At 38.7% G+C, this 15,183-nt stretch overlaps 1 protein-coding gene across 3 annotated transcripts in view; it reads left to right on the top strand.

Annotated features, from left to right (window-relative positions):
• Positions 1–456: 456 nt before the first annotated feature.
• The window catches only part of rnf213b (ring finger protein 213b), a 32,921-nt gene continuing 18,194 nt past the window's right edge, over positions 457–15,183 (top strand). Inside the window, exons 1-25 of one of the 3 annotated variants that reach the window (XM_084434151.1) lie at positions 457–682; positions 1,431–2,179; positions 2,297–2,452; positions 2,618–2,778; positions 2,867–3,150; positions 3,241–3,479; positions 3,593–3,811; positions 3,916–4,123; positions 4,221–4,276; positions 4,359–4,521; positions 4,594–4,737; positions 4,877–4,975; positions 5,060–5,188; positions 5,364–5,520; positions 5,673–5,840; positions 6,275–6,424; positions 7,084–7,700; positions 7,791–7,950; positions 8,041–8,258; positions 8,529–8,672; positions 8,859–9,011; positions 9,193–10,369; positions 10,688–10,872; positions 11,004–11,153; positions 11,271–15,182. In XM_084434151.1, coding sequence (XP_084290277.1) covers positions 1,464–2,179; positions 2,297–2,452; positions 2,618–2,778; positions 2,867–3,150; positions 3,241–3,479; positions 3,593–3,811; positions 3,916–4,123; positions 4,221–4,276; positions 4,359–4,521; positions 4,594–4,737; positions 4,877–4,975; positions 5,060–5,188; positions 5,364–5,520; positions 5,673–5,840; positions 6,275–6,424; positions 7,084–7,700; positions 7,791–7,950; positions 8,041–8,258; positions 8,529–8,672; positions 8,859–9,011; positions 9,193–10,369; positions 10,688–10,872; positions 11,004–11,153; positions 11,271–15,182 — 9,765 coding nt within the window. In that variant the 5' untranslated portion in view covers positions 457–682; positions 1,431–1,463. Of the gene's footprint in view, positions 683–1,430; positions 2,180–2,296; positions 2,453–2,617; positions 2,779–2,866; positions 3,151–3,240; positions 3,480–3,592; positions 3,812–3,915; positions 4,124–4,220; positions 4,277–4,358; positions 4,522–4,593; positions 4,738–4,876; positions 4,976–5,059; positions 5,189–5,363; positions 5,521–5,672; positions 5,841–6,274; positions 6,425–7,083; positions 7,701–7,790; positions 7,951–8,040; positions 8,259–8,528; positions 8,673–8,858; positions 9,012–9,192; positions 10,370–10,687; positions 10,873–11,003; positions 11,154–11,270; position 15,183 lie in introns of those variants that run through there. The other 2 variants (XM_084434152.1, XM_084434153.1) reach the window with 2 other exon arrangements.

Below are 15,183 nucleotides of genomic sequence, written 5' to 3'. Positions count from 1 at the left end.
TGTGAGAATGAAATATTAATCCATCTTTCAGCATGAAATAACCCAGAAACAACTTGATCCCTTTGAAGTGCACTATTCCATAAATCCTAGAAAGAAATAATTATTAGATATTGCAACACGTATTAATACCATTTAATAATAATACCATTATTCTCTCAAATACAGTAATAAAGTAAAGAAATGATGGTCAAGCAACGTCAGTTTGGGGTCTAATTAATATTCATGAGTTAAGCTTGCGTATGAAGCTAATATGATGCCATAAAGAATCGCATGTGCAAGGTAAGATTTGTGAAAGTGTACATAAGATTGCAAGCGTAAATACAATTTGCGTGTGCAAGAGAAGGTTTGTAAAGGTTTAAATCGTTTTTTAAGTTTAAGAAAAAAATATTTGCAGCATTTTACTGTTATTCGTAAGTGTAGTGGATGTATTTATGGCATCATATTACCTTCATACTTGCGTTCGTTGTAATGACGAGGGAACGGCCAGTGCATAGAAACCAGCTGGCGAAACGAAACTGAAAGTTATGTACCAAATGCTATAAGAAGCGAAGAGAGCGGAACTGCAAGGAATAGTGTTCGGTTTGCTGACAGGACTCAGGAGTGAAAACTGTCCAGGGAGAGTGAATCTCCAAAACATGTATCCAAAACTGTCATCTTTTTACAAAGCCAAGGATCAATTCAGGTAGGCCTATGCCGTGATATATTTTGTTGTTATGTATCCTCTCGGTTTGTTGTAAACGATTCTCATAGAGGTTTGTGGTTAATGATGAGCAGTTTTTAATTTTAGATTTCACTTAAATTTACCAAACAACTGTATTTCGAAATGTTTTGCATTTCCCTTTTCTAGAAATATGTGAGGCAGTATCATTTCTCATTAACTAAACCTAAAAGAAGTAATGAGGAAGTTGTTAATTGTGAACAGAGATGGTTATGAGATTATGTTGACGATGCGCTGTGGAAAAAACATAAAACATTGTTATGAATTTGCGGGGCGATGCAATGTCCTGATCCCTTATGAAAAATGTAAAAGTCATTGTGTAGTAGCCTAACCGTGTTTAAACTGTGGTTTTTGCAGCCTAACCATAATAGCCACAGGCAAAATCATGGATGTCTCCTCACTACTTCCATGATTAGGCAATAGTCTCTATGGCAAACTATGGCATTTTTCTTTATACAAATTCATAATTTAAACGCATTCTGAAACCCATTTTAGAAACCATAGTGCATTTTTGAAGACACACACACACACACACACACACACACACACATGATTTCTTCACAAAATGTGTTGATCCATCAATGTTCAATACAAACCTTTTTTTATTTTATGCAGTGCCTTTAGTGTCCTTGTTCCATAGCCTTTATATTACATACATATTTACAAAATATTTATTTTTGAAGATCTTTTACATTTGAACCTCTTTTCCAAGAACCAGGAAGCCACAAGCTGTAAGAAGGTAGAAATGCCAAAGAAGGGAAAGGGTAGAGCGAAAGGAAATGCAGGTGAACAGAAGAAGGGGACTCGAAAAAGAGATGGCAGCACATCTTCATTTAGAACGAATTCACAAAATCAACCAAAAGGCAAGCATACAAGTCACCCAAGCAGATCCAGATCCAGAGGCCATGGACAGCACAGCACAGGCGCAACAGAGCCTGAGCCGCTGAGCAAAGAGGCTCAGACTCAAACAGGCTCAAGTAGGTTGGAAAACAAGGAGACTCAGACAGAGACTGTCAGTCATGCAACACAGCAGACACAAACAGAGACAAATGGCAACCCAAAGACCACAGAAGTGTCACAGCCAACAGACCCCAGTCCTGACGATGTTAGGATGGAGGTGGAAACTGGGCTGCCAAGGAGCAAAGGAAATGAAAGTGATGGAGAAAAGAAGGAAAGTGTAGAGAGGAAGAAAAGGAGAATGAGTGAATCAAGGGAACCTACTAAGGAGACAAAAGAAAGGACTGAACTATCAGATGGTTGCAGAGAACAAGATGGAGATCATCAAAAAGATAAAGACACAAATGAAAAACATTTAGAAGGAGATTCACAAGAAGACACTAACCTCAAGTCAGGAACAGAAGAGCCAAAATCGTACGCAGCGGCTGCTGCAGCAGGAAAGACTAAAGAGTCTAAGGAGGAGAAGCAGCAGACCGCAGCGGATAAGGTCGATAGTAAAAAAAGGTTTGCAACATTATAAAATAATGCTCTTATCATATCAAATGTTTGGCCTAAATAGATACAGTATATGACCTCTTATTGTTTAAAGATTTATTTAAATAATGTTTTATTTTTTCATAGAAAACCTTCCCCAGTGAGGGCTCCAGATGAACAGCCAATGTTCACTTTCTACATTTATGCTGTTCTGGACAAAAGATTCACATTTGACAAACAGCATGACATCCTTTTGCTGCTTACTGAGAATGAATGCGTTGAACTACAAATTACATATTTTGTGTAAGTTCCTTATTAATTTATAATGACAGCATAGTCACTATATTACAGCCTACAGGTAGCAAATACAAAATTAATTGTGCAAGAACATATAACTGATGTGAAAGTTATATGTGATCTTTGTATTGTAAAGTGTTTTTTGCTGTCATGTAATTTCTTGTTGCTTAGGGACCTACGACAGAAAGGCTATTTGATTGAAGCAAAATGTTCAGTTTTGGGAAGCATTGAAAGGGGTGTTCCAATAGAATACAAGTATGCAGTGCAGAAACAACATGGCCCCATTGACGAAATAGCATTTAGATGTGTTTTCGTCCCCACTGAAAAAACAGGTACTGTTAAAAGTGTTAAATAAGTTTTTTGGTAAGTCATTGAACATTGTGTGTCTCATGCCTGATCTATATTGTATTTCCTCTCAAGAACTGCACCTTTATGAAGGTTATATAAGTTCAAGTTCAAGATCTGTTAAAGAAAGAGTGAAGAACTGGTTTCAGAACTGGTTTCAGAACGAACGAGAAGAAATTTGCAAACACTGGGAGACCTCTGCTCATGTACTGCTGGACAGAGTGTTTCAGAAATTTGGGTCATTTAATAATGAAGACAACAAGACACTTATTGAACACCTAAACAGATGGCGAGAAGGTTTTCAGTCAGTCATAGGACGTTTGAAATTTCCAGAGAATTTCTCCCCTTCTCAAATAAACGTAAGTGTGGGCTTTCTGTAACTTTATTTCCTTTTCAAAACACTATCCTAAAAGATTAGAAGGACTATAGATCTGCCCTCTTTGTTTTAGGTCTCTAGACTGATTTCTGATAAACTGAGTTGGATTTTAAACGGACAATCTGGAGGGAAAACTTCAGAGAGCTTCATATCTTTGGAAGTTGCCCTCTCAGTGTTCCAGGTGTGCTGTGGCTGCAGTGTGAATCTCAGCCCAAAAGACTGGGGCAAACTCTGCCGTGTTGTCTCTGAAAGGACTGCTTCTCTTGGAGAAATGCAAACAACCCTAACAGCCCTTCCTTCAATTGATGTGTTGTGAGTAAGATTTATTGGACTTTCTTACTGAATACTTATTTATTGTTTACATTTTGAATGGGTATGTCTTTAAAGACACCACAATTATCATCATAACTTTGGTTTCTTTGCAGCACTGTGATGGGACTGATGAACAAATGTTCAAGGAATCTGATCTCTGAAGTGGTGTTACTTGTTCCTGCCCTTCATTTATTGAGAAAGCTCAATGCACAGGGCAAAGGGGCAAAGTCAGATCCAGGCTCTGCTATGGACGAACAGAGTTGGGCAGGGCTTGAAAACATAGAGTATCGATCTTTTAGGGAGGGAATTAGAGGATTCGCTGACAAAAGGAGGTTTGTCCGAATACCTTTAGAGGAGCACTTTTAATTCTCAAAATTTCATAATGACTTGAACATAGATATGTGTGAGATTACATGTGGTGTTCTTAATTTTGTAGGATGGTCCTTCAGATGATCAGAGATCACTTATCAATAACCAGAGATAAGCCTTACTTGTTGAAAAGCTGGCTTTCCATTGTGGCATTTGAGGATGTCCCTGAGTTTGCCAAGATGACTGGAAGTGGTTTTGAAATCCTGATCCAGAGTCTGATATACAGAATGAAGGAGACTGAACAAAAGACTAACACTGATCTGAAATATCTGGAGGTATTTGATTAAGGGCACTTCGCTTGCTCTACAGGTTTTACATTTGGCACAGAGAGAGCACTTTCATACCAACCGGTGTTTGTTTTTTAAATTGCAGGCAACTGAAAAGGTCCTGAACTTCTTGTTGAAGAAGGTTGAGGAGGACAGAGGGCGGTATGGAAGTTCATTACATGTGGGATTCATTGACAATTTTGATATTGAGCAGGTATTAATGCAGAATTTCTTTAATCAATAGAATCATGGAGGCCAAGTCGTCGGATTTAATCCTTCAGCGTTGCATAAGTGTTCACAAGAGTGCTTGCAAGAATGCTCGACTTGTCTCACATTACAAAGTCACAGTGCTCTCTTTCCAGCTCCTGCTCAAAGTGGCTGAAATTCTTCATGATACGTTTTCAAAGGTACTGTATCATTGAGGTCTTCTTGTCAGTCATGGTATTCTGTCTTTTTAAGTAAATCATTTTATTTTGCAGGGTGGAGAGGAAATGAAACAACAGCAGAAAGAGCTTTTGTCCAAACTTAGGGACATTCAAAGGGATTTCACTAAGTGGAGAGATGGGTTGCTCCTCGAACCTCTGATGCGGACCTCCAGATTCACTTACTCAAGAGAAATACAGGTGGAGTAATCAGCACAATTAATCAACTGCATGACGGTCTTAAGCCACAGTTGAATTGCGCTATGCAGATCTGCAGGTCAGAGTTCTTGACCTTGTGGCTGGGTCTATAAAATAGTACTTTATATATTCTTCATTTTAGTTGTGGAATGAATTGTATGGGATTGACTGTTCAATACCAGGCATCTCTGAAAGCTGGATGGATTTATTAGACCGAGACCTGAAACAGAGAGCGTCCCAGGTAAGATATGAACCTTATTTTAGAAGTATACAGTACATTGGAATTGTAGATAATGTATGTAGCCATCCTCCTTTTGTTTTTCAGACCTCTGACACTGACAAGATTGGTATGTACTTTTTGGAGACGTCAGCAAAGGCTATTGAGAATAGTCATGGAAACCTTCAGTCTTGTTTCAGAGAGTTGTGTCAGGCTGCTATTAAGAACCAGTGTCAGGTAATGTCACCTTTTGAAGCTGATAGAATTATGTTGTTTATGCAGTTTTGTTTTATGTATCACTCACTCTTTTTTCTTTTCTTTAAAGAATATTAGGTAGATTGGTGTATTTGTACATCTTGTTCTGGTACTTTTTTGTAAAACATTTTTGTGTCTTTTTGCCTTTTTCTTGCAGGCAAAGAAGGAAGGAGGCCTTTTACGCTCTCTCTTTTCCAAGTATATTTCATGGTCTGTCGTGTCCTCCATTATCGTGGAGTCAGCAGCTCGCTTTGAGGAGAATCACGAATCACTACTGGACCCACAATCAGCAATCAACTTCCTTTTGTCTCAAGGTGCAGTGACTATGTCTCACAAGTTTCATGGTTTAACAACAATGTGACTATTCAGAGAAAGAACACTTGGACGCAATTTAAGAATCCTTGTATATAAATACAGTAGGGGCAGCAGTTGTTCATTAACATTGTGGCTTGTTTCATTTTCACAGACAATTGGAATCAGTGGAAGTTAGAAGATGATGCCAGTCGTTTAATAGCAGATAGTCAGTCATTCTTGGGTAGTCTGATTCAGACACTTTGCCGGGGAAGTTTACCCCTGGGTCACCTTAAGACTATCTTTAAATATAAGAGTCAATTTCAGAAGCTTTTCAGCCAGTGTAAGTCTTAACGGACGTTCATGCCAAGGACAATAGCTATAAGAATAACTATAAAATGAATCATTACAATTCCATGATAATAGGGAAGTCCACACCACAACTATAAGGACAAACAACGCAGAGGAATTATATCACTGGATCACTTTCAGAAATATTATTATTATCATTATCATTATTATTATTATTTTTACAGCTGATAAATAGTAAAAACATTGACAGCCAATCAGAATCGACCTGACTTTTAAAGAGCTTGAGCATTTGAAACGGCAAATGATGCTAAGATAGATATCATAATAGTTATCTTTATAGTTATAGTACTTGGTGTGAACAGTCCTTTATTCACTTAATTTCTGAATTACTTTATTACTTTATTACTATAATTACTTTTAGAGTCTTCATTAGGCACCAGCTTATTTTGTTTATTTTGGCTTTAGATAAGAGCAACAAGAAAGAAGAGAATATCTCAGTCGATGTGTCCGAGCTACTCAGTCAAAGAGAAAATGACTTGAAAGCCCTTGTGCAACAGAAGGAGTACATGACCAACTTTATAAATATGCTGGGGAAGATTGAAGATGTCATAGATGGTAAGGAAGATACCTTAGGACAGTGGTTTTCAAACTTTTTGTTGCCAGGCACCCGAAAATACGATGAAGATGAAAGACCCATTATACTGTGTCTGATAAATAACAAGTGTGATATTATAAAGACAACATGCTGTTTCCAAATATAAAATTATTGGTATTTATATTGTTGCATTTCCTAGAAACAAAGCAAATTATAAAAATATTTTCTGGAAAATATTTACTTTGTATAAAGTAAATATATATATATGTTTATATCTATATCTATCTATCTATCTATCTATCTATATATATATATATATATATATATATATATATATATTCTCTTCACAAAATTGTACACACATTTGTTGTTATTTCTTTCTATCACAATCTAAAGCTGTCAATAAAGTTAAAAAAAAATCATGATTAATCTCATGATTTCTTAGCAGTCCTTAGATAGCAGAATGAGATAATATCAGATCCAGTAAATGTGTTTACTTACACTAATTGCATTACACACAAAAAAAATTAAAATAAAATACTATTGTGAAAAAAAAACAATTTATCTCAAATGTTTTGTGGACCCCAGTTTGAAATCCCCTGCCAAGACTTTTATGAAGCTCTCTGAAGATTTTTATAATAACATTTTGTTTTCCATTCCTGCCATGTGGGCACATCAGTACCGGAGGTTTCTTCCCTTGAAGACATGGTCAAAACCAACCTTCAGGCGGAACCACTGCACAAACTGGTTGAAGTGCAAACATATTTCTCCAAAGACGATATCAACAAAAGCAGCACAAGGCAAGTGTTATTCTACACTTCTGATCTGCAAGTCCAAAAAATGGCACGGGAGATGTATGAAGTGAAAACCAGCAACATTCTTCTAAGTTTATGGCGAGAAAAGGCAGCAGAATATTTAATGCCTGGTCCTCAGCTTTTGTCACTAGACTTTACAGAAGTCCATGAAAGAATCTGGAGGCCTTGTCTTACTGACTTCCTTAACCTTGGCAAACGGATTGCAATTGGAGAAACTTGTTTTAAAGAGGTGGACCAGGCTTTGAAATGGTGTGGGGATCGGGGTGAAGGAGATCGTCTAAAGAAAGAGTTTACTTTGATGGCCACTATGCTGAAAAGCCATCATTTTCAGGATGAGAACTGGCCAGAGAATCGTCTCAATCAGATTCAGGAATATAGCCGCCTTCACCATGCTGCAGAATCTGCTGAGGTCATACTGAAAATTAAAGATAGGTTGGGATTGCAAGGAGACTTCAGTCAAATACACTGCCTGACTCAAGTGGTAAGAGACCAATCTTTATTGTGATCACATTAAATTTAGCATGTATGTGTTTTTGTTTAGATTTGTGAACATTTTTTGTTTTATGTATAGAGAGACGACTCATTCAAACAAAACACTCTGGGTTCGCTGAGTGATGATCTCATCAGCGCCAGGCAAAAGCTGCCAGATGTCAAACCCCAGCACACAGCCTGTCTGAAGGCATTCTTGGAAAGTGATACTCTGCTTAAATGGGTCAAAATGCAAATTCAAAGTAAGATTTTCCAGATTTATCTATTTTATACTGTGGAAAAATTCTTCATATTCAATACATTTCTGTCAATTTACTTCTTATTTCATCCAGGTTTAAGGGACCTGAAAGTTTTTATGGAACTGGCATCAATTTCTGCTGGAGAGAATGATGTAGACATTGATAGGCTAGCCAGTTTTGAAACTGCTGTGATGGGCTATGGCCCTTTGCTTTACTCAATATCAGAAGATGCAGGATTTGAAGAGTTTATGGACCATGCTAAGCAAGTATGGGACACCCAAGACAAAGATGAGAAACTCCTGGATAAACTGGTTAGTTTCTGTAAACACCTAATTCATAAATATGAATCTTATGATAGATTGCTTGAGAAGTTAAATGAGTAAATGCACACCTTTTTTATTTTATTTTCTACTTTTATAAGTATTATAAATTGTCTATTTTCTTTCAATGAATAGGTGCCGAATTATGCTTATTTTTAATGCAATTTAAAACTGGCTAATCAATATCATGTCCATAAGCATGTCCATACATGCTTTCAATGAAGTGTTGACTATATCTATATCTATAAATCTTATATACAGAAAGACTCCGCTCGGTGGTTGGATTGGCTAAAAGGTTTAAGGGACACTCATGGCTCTGTAGAGCAATCATCTTTGTCCCTGGCCTCAGCTATCAACACTGGAGGCGTGTATCATGTGGGCTGGCCTGAAGATTTCAATGGGAAAGTGAGTAGACACTAGTATAGAAATGTTAAATGCCTAAAACACAAATGCTCTGTGGCTTAAAATCAGACTTTTACCTTTGAAAAGCTTCCTTAAATCAATGATACTATTCTACTAAACAGACATTCTGTAGAATATTTGAGTTTGTGAGCATCCGTTTGGTAACAATAAGTTGTGATTTGTTTATAGACAGGTTTGGAGAATGTCTTTCATGTAAAAGTGACGAAGAACAAACAAACAAAGAGATACAAACTTAATGAACTCTTAGAGCTGCAGAATAAGCTCATGTTGATGTCATCTAAAGGGGAGCATGGAAGGGATCAAGTCAACAAGTTTACTCAGGTTGGGTCCATTATCACCATTGTCCACCAACATTTTGCACAAAATATTACACTAACAATGTCTGAAAACATAAATTCCCAATAAAAGACCAGATACAATCATCTCTCTATTTGCATCACTTTTTTTTGAAAGGAAATTAAAGTATGTTTTGTAGAGACTTACCTCTGTTTTCATTCTGTAGGTTTTTGAAGGAGTTCAGAGGATGGGCCACATCCTTCTGCAGTTGCGTACATCGGGTAATATGCTTTTCCGAAACTGGGGAGCACAGATAACATGCAACCACCAAGATCAACCCTGCATTCAAGTTAGCTTTTCCCTTTTAAGCAAGTGTGTTGAATATCGGGGTGAGGTTACAGAGGAGCTTCAAAAGCTGTGTCGCTCCCTGGAGGACTTCCATAAAGAGTGGTGTAGCCACCTGACTAAGATGCGCTCTCAGTACTACGCACTGAATCACTACACTTCAGAGCAAGTAGTCTATCTTTGCGAATGGATCAACGGTGTCACTATCAGAAGGAAACCTGTGCCACAACATATGTGGCATCTTTTGACTCCTATTAAACCAGATTGCACCCTAAATGAGATCAGAGAGGCCTTTGAAAAAGCAACTGAGACTGAATCTATGTTTCAATGTGACACGGCAGAGGAATCCGAACAGAATAGTGAATTTGGCCTGCCTTTACTACACGTTGGAATGGAATGCTTGGAGGACCTGTGGCAGCAATTTAAGGAGAACATGTCCAGATTCCTTACCCACCATGTGGATGTTGAAACACTTGGGCGGTTTCTCTCCAATCTCTCTGACATGAATCAAATGCACATCAAACGCAAGATTCCTCCGATTATACAAGAGGGAAGGCCGAACCTCGTCCAATGCTCTGATGCGGAACTGATTAGCACCACTCTGTCTTTTTATGCGGAGAGTCCACAGCATCCTCTTCCAACAACTGATGAGGTATTAATGTGCCAGGAGGAGACAACTAAAGAGGAGGTGGAGATCTTCCTCCGCCGATGCCTATTACAGGGTACTGCAAACGGTCATAAGAAGATTTACACTCTAGTCAATCCAGGATTACTGACCTATGATGTGAGTGTGGCTCTGGTGGAATACTTTGAGACACATGAACGGTGTGCTGGGCCTCATTACCGTCTAGTGATGGTCTGTCCTGTAAACCAGGATAGATATATTCCTTCCTTCTTCAGCAACTATAAGGTGCAAACTGGTATGAATATATCTGCAGAAAGAATGAAAAATTATATTCGCCATCACTTCCATATACCGTCTAAGCTGGTCACAAACTCAAAAGTCTATCCAGAGCAACTCTCCGTCTGGATGATTGCATCTGAACGTCCAGCTGTTGGTAAGCATTGGATATATTATATAAGTCAACATGAAATAAAAAATGTACTCTTACTTTCTTAACACATGTTCTAGGTATCACCAAATTGTAATAATTTGCTTCATCGTTGCTTCTGAAGCTATTTTGATTTCAGGCTGATATTCCCTCCAAATATGTGCAATAAAAAATTGTGGAACAAAAATGTATTTCCACATTGTGGAAATAAAAAGGGTTATGTTTTATCTTGGCTTTAAATATGGTGATAATATTCTCTTGTAGACAAGACTAGACATGCTGATACTCTTCTTTCTTTGGAATTTCTCCCTACACTTGTTGCAGGAAAGTCTCTCTATGTCAAGCGTCTTTTTGAGCAGTTCAGAAGAGAAGTTCCAACAGCCACTTTTCAAACAATCAGACTCATCGAGCCTTACGTTGACATGCATGGATTTGTCCAAACTCTGTCTGAGAGACTAGATCCACTGAGAGAGCAGGACCCTTTGCTGTTGCACATTGATGCTGCAGCCGTATGTTTTTCAAAAAATATCTTAATCATTTTAGCTATCATAGCGTGCACTATTATATACTATTTTTGGGTGTCTCACTACATTTTCTTTTACATTTTGGATTGCTATTAATGGATTTCTTGACTCTACAGGTGCGTCATGGCTTGGAGGAATTCCTATTCAAATTTCTAATTCTAGGATGTCTTAGTGACAGCAAGGGAACTATATGGAGGAGAAATGCAGCTCACTTAGTGGCAATTGAAGTACTTCAGCAGGGTCAAAAGAGTAAAACCCAAAAGCAGGTAGAATGTTTGCTTTGTACATTTTCTCCATTTTATTAACTTTTTGCTCCTTGAGTCATAATTAAAACGTTTTGATTGTGGGACTAACCTGGAATTCTGCATTTCTTTGTTTTACAGACAACCCATGGGTTTTTGAATGCACTGCCTACTATCTTCTGCAGGCCCCCTAAAGACATCAGGGATTTGGAGATCTTGAGAAAAAAAGGGAGGTACACATCCTTGGATCCACTGATGGATAATGGAGAGTTTAAAAGTGAAGACATTCAGAGACCCTACCAATACCTAAAGAGGTTCAACAGTAATTTCAACTTGGATCGCTTCAAATATCAAGCTCATTTTGTAGAAGGTGATCCAGTTGACTGTCTCCATCATCTTTTGTCAAACTACGGCTTGAAGGACCCATCATGGGCAGAATTAAAGCACTTTACTTGGTTTCTTAACCTGCAGCTTAAAGACTGTGAGAATTCCTTGTTCTGTGATCCAGACTTCCTTGCTGACAATTTAAGTGGCTTTAAGGGCTTCATAGTAAAATTCATGATTCACATGGCTCGAGACTTTGCCTCTCCTTCCATTGACATCTCTGACCAGAGCCCCTCCTTTTTCTCTGAGAATGAAGATGAGGAAGACATCCTATCTATTCGAAAACAATGGGAAAATGAATCTCACCCATACATCTTTTTCAATGCAGATCATTACACCATGTCTTTCTTAGGATTCCACGTAAAGAAAAATGGGACAATTCTTAATGCAGTCGATCCAAAAAGTGGCAAAGTGTTAATGGAAAATGTGATGACACAAGACCTGTTTACAGACATTGAGCGACAAAGAATTAACCTTTCTGAGGACTTTGATGACCTGTCCAGAGAAGACAAGATACGAAGAATTTCCTTTGTTGTTGGTGCTAAAAAAGGCTGGGTAAAAGGAGAGTTTGATCCAGATCCAACGTATGAACTCACTACTGACAATGTTATGAAGATGTTGGCTATTCATATGAGATTCAGATGTGAGATTCCTGTGATCATCATGGGAGAAACTGGCTGTGGGAAAACGCGGCTTGTGCGCTTTCTCTGTGATCTGCAACGTGAAGACAGAGATGTTGAAAACATGAAATTAGTCAAAGTTCATGGAGGTACTACTTCTGACATCATCTATAAGAAGGTGCGGGAAGCAGAAGAACTTGCTCAGAACAATTGGCAAAATTATGAACTCGACACCGTTTTGTTTTTTGATGAAGCTAACACAACCGAAGCAATCTTTGCCATTAAGGAAGTGCTATGTGACAAAACTGTACAGGGATACCCTCTGAAGAAAAACTCTGGCCTGAAAATAATTGCTGCTTGCAATCCATACAGGAGACACACCCCCAAAATGGTTGATCGCTTGGAGCAAGCTGGTTTAGGATACAGAGTGAAAGCTGAGGAAACTGAGGATCGCCTTGGTAAAGTTCCCATGAGACAGCTTGTGTACCGTGTTCACCCGTTACCCCCAAGCATGGTGCCTCTGGTATGGGATTTTGGACAGTTAAGTGATTCAGCTGAACTCTCTTACATTCGTCAGATTGTGCAAAAACAAATGAGAGATCATGAATTGCCCCTAGCATGCCAACGTGTGATCACAGAAGTTTTGGCTGCCTCTCAGAAATACATGCGCAGCCAAGCAGATGAATGCAGCTTCGTAAGCCTTAGGGATGTGGAGAGATCAATGGGTGTCCTGGTTTGGTTTTACAACCACAGAGATGATTTTTTTCCAAGTTTCCGCTTGATTGAAATTAAGCAGATGATCTTGAAATGCTTGGTGCTTGCAGTTGGTGTTTGCTATTACCCATCACTTGAAGACAAAAGTCCATACCTACAGACTATCAGCAAATACTTTCCTGATGAGTTTAACTCTAAAGAGTCACTGGAGCTGGAGATAGCTTCATGCCAAGACTTCTTTCTTAAGAACATCCAAACAAGAAAAACGATTGCCAAAAATCTGGCTTTGAAAGAGAATGTCTTCCTTATGGTGGTCTGCATTGAGTTGAGAATCCCACTCTTTCTGGTTGGCAAGCCAGGGAGCTCAAAATCTCTTGCTAAGACTGTCGTAGCAGATGCAATGCAGCGCCAGGCCTCTCACTGTGACTTATTCAAGAAACTCAAGGAGGTTCACATGGTGTCCTTTCAGTGCAGTCCTCACTCAAGCCCTGAAGGAATCATTGGAACCTTCTGGAACTGTGCCCGGTTCCAAAAGGATAAGAACTTAGAAGAGTATGTGTCAGTAGTTGTACTGGATGAAATAGGACTTGCAGAGGACTCTCCTCAGATGCCATTAAAGACATTGCATCCTCTTCTAGAGGATGGATGCATAGACAGTGACAACCCACAACCATACATGAAGGTTGGATTTGTTGGAATCTCAAACTGGGCTCTCGATCCAGCAAAAATGAACAGGGGTATTTTTGTGTCCCGTTGGGACCCAAGTGAAAAAGACTTAGTTGAGACAGCTGAAGGCATCTGCGAATCCTCATCACCCGTTCTTCTCAAAATCAAGCACCTTCTGCCAAAATTGGCAAAAGGCTTCCTAAACATCTGTAAAACTGACAGAGAGCAGTTCTTTGGACTCCGAGATTATTATAGCTTGATAAAAATGCTTTTTGCAACAGTCAGCGATTCAGATCAAGAGCCATGTGACAGTGAGTTGGCAGAGGCTGTGTTGAGAAACTTCAGTGGACAAAGGGATGATTTTGATCCACTTGATTATTTCTTGGAAATTTTCCAAAACATTCAAGATGTCCAAAGGCCAAGTACATTGACAATGATTGAAAAAAGTCTTAACCACCACAGTGACAAAGAATGTCGATACCTTCTTTTGCTTACAACTAACAATGCTGCCTTACACATAATCCAACACCATATTTTCTCCAAGGAGAACTATACATGCCCAGAAATTGTCTTTGGATCAGGATTTCCCAAAGACCAGGAGTATGCCCAGATATGCCGCAATGTGAGTAGAATAAAGGCATGCATGGAGACAGGTCGAACGGTCATCCTTTTGAATCTTCTTAATCTATATGAAAGCCTGTATGATGCTTTGAATCAATACTATGTGTACTTCAGTGGACAGCAGTATGTTGATTTGGGACTTGGTTCACATAGAGTAAAGTGTCGAGTTCACACAGACTTCAGACTAGTTGTGGTGGAAGACCAGGAAAAAGTCTACAGAAAGTTTCCTGTTCCTCTTAAAAATAGACTGGAGAAACACAAAGTGGACAGAAGTACAGATTTGACTCCTTGGCAGCACAGAGTTTTGGGAAAACTCAAACAGTGGGTGCAAGAGTTCTCAAAAGTTCAGCAGTCTGAATCTACTGAAGCAAATTTCAGCTTATCAGATGCCTTTGTTGGTTTCCATGGCGATGCTTGTGCCAGTGCACTCCTGCAGGCTTTAGAGAAAATACAAAAATTGGGCCACGATAAAGCTACTCAAAATGATGAACTCCAATGCATTCCCATTTACAAGAATGAAATCAATGAACTAAGTGAAGAGGGATCTAACATTAATGTGGCCATGGACATATGCATGAAAAGAGAGGAAACTGTGGCTCATCACATTGAAGATATAACAGAGTCTCAAGAGGAAATTAACAAATTTCTTGATGAGGCACAAGGAGATGCCTCAATGGAAGTTGACAGTAAGGTACAGGATGCAGAGGTTCATGAAGAAATTGTGACTCTTGGAGATGATTTTGGTCTTGTGAAAATGGATGAAGATCCTGTTGATGTTGAAACAAGAGACAGCATGGAGTCAATCAAAACCATGGAGTCAAACAAAACCATGGATGAGGAAGAGGAGGCCTATGAAACTGCCAAAAGCTTTCTCTTGAATTGTTCCACACCAGACTCTGTACTTAGGTTGAAGTATTCCGAATTGGGAAATCAGGAGAAAAACAAACTTCAGATAATGTATTTCCATCAGCAAAGCCATCAGTCTCTCAGAGACCTATTAAAAAACCATCTGAACCAAACCGATAAGGACAAGAGCAAATTCTTAGAGG

Source organism: Rutilus rutilus (genome assembly GCF_951802725.1).
Source record: "Rutilus rutilus genome assembly, chromosome: 16".
Classification (NCBI taxonomy): domain Eukaryota; kingdom Metazoa; phylum Chordata; class Actinopteri; order Cypriniformes; family Leuciscidae; genus Rutilus; species Rutilus rutilus.
Note: the sequence above shows the minus strand (reverse complement) of the source record. Positions and strands in the feature narration are given on the sequence as shown.